General features: G+C 36.8%; 1 protein-coding gene across 1 annotated transcript in view; it reads right to left on the minus strand.

The window, feature by feature from the left end:
- The window catches only part of LOC108579057 (acetylcholine receptor subunit alpha-like), a 115,761-nt gene extending 111,978 nt beyond the window's left edge, over window positions 1–3,783 (minus strand). The window contains exon 1 of the mRNA XM_017942491.1: window positions 3,674–3,783. Coding sequence (XP_017797980.1) covers window positions 3,674–3,774 — 101 coding nt within the window. The 5' untranslated portion in view covers window positions 3,775–3,783. The remainder of the gene's footprint in view (window positions 1–3,673) is intronic.
- Window positions 3,784–6,000: the final 2,217 nt, after the last annotated feature.

The raw sequence follows: 6,000 nt of genomic DNA on the forward strand, positions 1-6,000 counted from the left end.
GTCCTAAAAATAGAAATAAATATATGATATTTTGTTATTTTAAAAAGAAAATTAATACGACCATAGTTTGAAAATTCGCTGAATTTAATCATTTTTCTCAGAATCTGATGGCATAAGTATTTAGAATTATAATTAATAATATAATATCATACTACTTGTCTTATCGACGTTATATTATTGTTAGTAATCATCGTTGCCTACTATATAAAATTAATGTCACTATATTTGATATTTAAATAAATTTTTATTTTCTTTTTTAATGTCTACTTTAGCATGAAGCTCTTCAAACAATTCTAGCACGTTAGTTTTAACGTTATTAATGATAATAATACCCTATTATATCTTTGGAATAGGATAAACATTTGACCTAAACAGTTCAAGGTTACAAAAGTTTGTTAAATCTAGAAACTGTTCTTTCATCGTTTTGTCGTAGAAGAGGCGACAGTAAGAATTTCATACTGATATCCAGTTTCTCATCAAAGCTTTTTCATCAAACAACGATTTTTAGGGTGCGATTCTGTCAAACGACATGCAAAGTGTCCACCTTGCGTCCACAGATCGACTGAAATTCCGGTTGCAATTCAGGATCGTCTGACATTTCCTATAGCCGTCGGAACATAGCAATGGTACTTGCTATACGTGACAAGTCATTTAAATATCTAATAAGAACCGATTCGATTGAAAGTCACGTCGTTCGGAAAAAATGACCTAAAAAGGTACCACGTATTAAAGCTTCCCCCGGTTTCAGGTATGCTTAATAGTACCACGACAATGCTATTCGTCTGGCTGACTTTTACAAGAGAAATGCAACGAAAATGTACTATTACACAAAACCAAGATATCTGTGAAAAAATTTCTACAAATACAATTTTCTGAGCACATACTTTTACACATTTATTTTGATCTTTCCTATCAATAAATATATTTAGCATTCACTTTTAATCGAGTTAAAATTACTTTTACATACAATAATTTAATTAGTACGATTACTTCAATAGTTTAAACATAATATCCATACTTACAGTCCTGGACAGAAATATGTGGACACTTTCCAAAATAGAGTAACTTTTTTGTGATGAAATTTTCAACATGTGTATAATTGACGTTAAATTTTCGTTACAAGCCCAGATAAAAAAGTTTACAATTTTCTTCGCGATTTCCACAAACTGCAATCTTTTCAAAATTTTTGTACACGTCATCTAGTAAACTAATCCTTCTATCTTCTCAAAAAAATTCAAGTCGTTTTGTCCACATATTTCTGTCCACGACGGTATATATAATATTTGCAACTTATATTAAATTTGATACGATTATACAGGGTGTCCCACCAACATTTTCTATCCCAAATATCTCCTCGGTGGGACCCTTACATATTTCTATTTCAAATATTATGTACAGGACGCTCTGTAACTGGTAGTACAACTGAGAAGAGGGTGATTTTACGTGAAAAAAATAGGTTAAAAATATAGAATAAAGTTTTTTCATAAGAAGCTTAGTTTTTAGAGAAAGTAGTGATAATACATTTATTAACGATTTCCTTAATTTAAATTTACATTACTGAACGAATTGTTGAAAGTTACATTCTCATTAACGCATACAAATCTCTGCTTTTTGAATAAGGGAGTCGTGGGCTGATGATACGATATTTTGATGCTTTAATTGCTTGAAAGCTTGTATGATTCCTTCGTCTAGCTCCAGAAGATAACACTATTTTCTGAGTCGACTATTTCTTTGCAAAATGTGACATAAACGCACTAGTTTGTACAGAATTTTTAAATTCAATTTCCTTGAAAACTAAGCTTTTATGAAGAAATTTTATTCTATATTGTCGGTTTATTTTTTCATGTAGAACTATCTTCTTCCTGGTTGTATCACCAGTTACGGGACACCCTGTATATACCTACTCGACTAGAATTTCAGTTAGACATGCCTAAAAGACGAATATGGTCCTAATGCAGAAACGATTAGGCACGCCTAAATGCTGCAAGCCTAATCGTTACCGCATTAGGTCCTAATTCGGAAGGAATGATGCACGCCGGTAGAACTATCTTCTTCCTGGTTGTCCAGTTACGGGACACCCTGTATATACCTACTCGACTAGAATTTCAGTTAGACATGCCTAAAAGACGAATATGGGCCTAATGCAGAAACGATTAGGCACACCTAAATGCTGCAAGCCTAATCGTTACCGCAATAGGTCCTAATTCGGAAGGAATGATGCACGCCTAAGTTAGGCATTCCTAAGAGTTGCCATACGTGGCCCAAATGGTTGTGACCGAGCGCACGCCTAAGTTAGGTATTCCTAACAGTTGCCATACGTGGCCCAAATTGGGGTGGCCGAGCGCACTCCTAAGTTGGACATTCCTAACAGTTGCTATACGTGGCCCAAAAGAAAGTGGCCGAGCGCACGCCTAAGTTGGGCATTCCTAACAGTTGCCATACGTGGCCCAAATGGGGGTGGCCGAGCGCACTCCTAAGTTAGGTATTCCTAACAGTTGCCATAGGTGGCCCAAAAGAAGGTGGCCGAGCGCACGCCTAAGTTGGGCATTCCTAACAGTTGCCATAAGTGGCTGAAATGGGGGTGGCCGAGCGCACGCCTAAGTTGGGCATTCCTAACAGTTGCCATACGTGGCCCAAATGGGAGTGGCCGAGCGCACACCTAAATTAGATGGAGTGGGGCTCTCAAACTTATATGTAGGAATATTTACAGACATTTACAGAGGTTAGGTCACCATAAGAGAGCTTTGAACAAGATAAAAGTTTTTACAATTTAATCCATACAGTGTCTTGATGAGGTATTCCTCATGAGATGCCGAGCGCACGCCTAAGTTAGGTATTCCTAACAGTTGCCATACGTGGCCCAAATGGGGTGGCCGAGCGCACTCCTAAGTTGGACATTCCTAACAGTTGCCATAGGTGGCCCAAAAGAAGGTGGCCGAGCGCACGCCTAAGTTAGGTATTCCTAACAGTTGCCATACGTGGCCCAAATGGGGGTCGCCGAGCGCACGCTTAGGTTGGGCATTCCTAACAGTTGCCATACGTGCCCCAAATGGGAGTGGCCGAGCGCACGCTTAGATTGGGCATTCCTAACAGTTGCCATAAGTGGCTGAAATGGGGGTGGCCGAGCGCACGCCTAAGTTGGGCATTCCTAACAGTTGCCATGCGTGGCCCAAATGGGAGTGGCCTGATGAGGTATTCCTCATGAGATTTCATTAATGTCTTCCAATGACAGCCTAATGAAGCTATTCTAATATAGGCCTAATGCGGTTGGCCTCTTTGGATAGTCATTGTGAAAGCCTAATGCGGCCCTAACGCGGCTTTCCCAATTAGGCAGTCGTGAATATTCCGCGTTACATACCGCATGCGGGCCTAACAGACAAATTAGGCTAGCGTAATGCGGACCTATTATCTGCCTAACTGAAATTCTAGTCGGGTATCTATAATACATCACATTATGTCTCCTTCCATATCATGCAAGTTTTGTATATAACATTTTTGCAGCATTATTACAAATAACGAAAATATTCCAGGTGGACTAAGTTTTCGTTCCACCCGGTATAAAAGTAATCCGAAATCATCACCGAGCAATTGTACAAGTAAATTTCGAGCTGTTAAATAGATCAGAACAGATAATGAAATATGTGTAAAATATTTATAAATACAACATGCTCACCGTACTGCAGGTACTTCTAAAATATCCCATTCTACCGACATGTAGAACTCGGAGAGATCGACTCCTACGTCCACCACATTGCTTCCTGACTGCTCGTCCATATGCCTTAGGTCGACCTACTCGAAACAAAAGAACCCTCTGCATTATCATTCTTTACCATCCAGACTCTTGCTAAAGTAGTAAATTTCATGCCCACGTAGTTTACTTTTGACACACAAACTTGCAGCCTGGATAATAACACCTTTTATTTTTTATTTTACAGAAACGTAATTTACTGTTCATACACGATGCAATATTTAGAAAAAAGAAATTGTAAGTTTGTAGTCTTTGAATTGTTCTGCGATTTATGTTCAATTTGTGTTTTATTTCTAGTTACGTTGAGTTTTAAGTTGTCACAGAACTAAAGGAACGAAGCTGGGAAAAGTAAAATCGGAAATGTAAATGGGAAAGTGAATACGATTTCTCGTCGTAATTTTTGTTTATAACTATAAAATGAAAAGGGTATTAAGACACACTATTATTGTAAAACATAGATAAAAATGTCCGTATTATACAGGGTGTTCCGTAGATGATGGTACTGAAACCGCGATGGGGGTGAATTTGTATGAAAAAATAAACCAAAAATAAAGAATAAAATTTTTTCATAAGATGCTCAATTTTCGAGAAAATTGAATTCAAAGATTCACTACAAACTAGTACGTCTGTTCATATTTTTATGTTGATAACTAGCGGTAATGTCACATTTCCTAAATGAATAGTCTACGAAAAAAGTAGTGTCAATCATCTGTAGCTAAAAGAAAGAATCGGACAAGCTTTCAAATAATTAAAGTGTCAAAATATCGTATCATCAGTCCACAATTTTCTGATTCAAAGAGTAAGGATTTTTGTGTTAACAAAGACATCACTTTCGACAATTCGGTCAATAATGTAAATTTCAATTAGGGGAATAGTTCTCTGGTGGGAGGGCAAAAGAGTGTAAGTCAAATTTTGGTCCAGCAGAATAAGTACACTAATATATTCTTTATTGCTGTCCTTTGCTTATAGTTTTAACAGTACAAGTCAATTTCGCTTCTTTCATGTACTTTTACCTGAGATTCTAATAATATTTGTAACAAATACGGTATCTATATTATAAGTAGGTACTTCTCTGCAAAATTAATAATTCTGACTTAAACTCTTTTCCCTGCCCACCAGAGAGTTAATAAATGTATTGTTAGTACTGATCGTGACATTGGCTTCGATTATTAGTATAAACCCGAATGGAGATATAGTTAAATGCACGCGAATTCGACGAAAATTTAAATTCAATTTTCTCAAAAACTAGGCTTCATATGAAAAAATTGTATTCGATATTTTTGGTCTATTTCTTCACGTAGAAGCACCTCCTTCATGATTGTATATACCACTAGTTGCGGAACACTTTGTATATCTCGCAATTTACTCTTTAGTAAAATCAGCATTAAATATTTTTATACTTAATATTTTAATTAATACTAATTTTTAAATACCGCGCTATTTAAAGAAGACAATTGTCAACTTTTTGGTACAAAAAGTTCAGTAATGTGTTACGAATTCTGTTACTGTAAATTGCTGTAAGTGACAAAGAAGTGTATTTGTACAAACGAGAACAGAAGATTTTCGTAGTTTGAAAGAGAGAAGAAGGGGAAAGTGTAACTACTGTGAATATTTCTATTAACCCATAACTTCGCTTTCAGATTTCGTCTAAAAAAAAAGTTGCGGTATCGAAGTACCGTAATATCACAAAAGGCTTTCGTTTTAAAACGTGCATTTCTCGTGGCCGCAAGTTCGTGATTACGGGCTAAGTACGAACAATAAATTCCGAAATGAAAATTAAAGTGCATGTCTCGTGATGCACTTAGTGTTCGCAAAAGCGCAACGGGAGCAAAACACTAATAATAGTCTGGATAAAAATGGACCATCCAATTGTGAAGGTCCAGAAAGAATCTAGAATAAACTATCAGCGGAACGTCCTCTTCAACTATGCCTTCGCTTTCAACTATTGTGCAGCATGACGAACAAACAAAGTTGACACTGAAAAAATCAAACTAATCGCTAAGCAGAGTCCTAATTTAATTGGAGAAACGAATAGTCTCGCCAGGTGATCATTTGTGTCAATGTGCCCCTGACATATTCATTTCTGATTTCCGAGTAATTCGTACACTTCACGAACCGAGCATCACGACAAATAATATCGAAGACTGTATCCCATGTATGTATATATAATTTCGATGATTTCTCAGCGTTCGATTTGATCTCTTTTGCGCGAGCTGTTCTCTCTAAGCGATTTCAAGCGAATGCTTCGAATT

Source organism: Habropoda laboriosa, unplaced genomic scaffold (assembly GCF_001263275.1).
Source record: "Habropoda laboriosa isolate 0110345459 unplaced genomic scaffold, ASM126327v1 scaffold42, whole genome shotgun sequence".
Lineage (NCBI taxonomy): Eukaryota > Metazoa > Arthropoda > Insecta > Hymenoptera > Apidae > Habropoda > Habropoda laboriosa.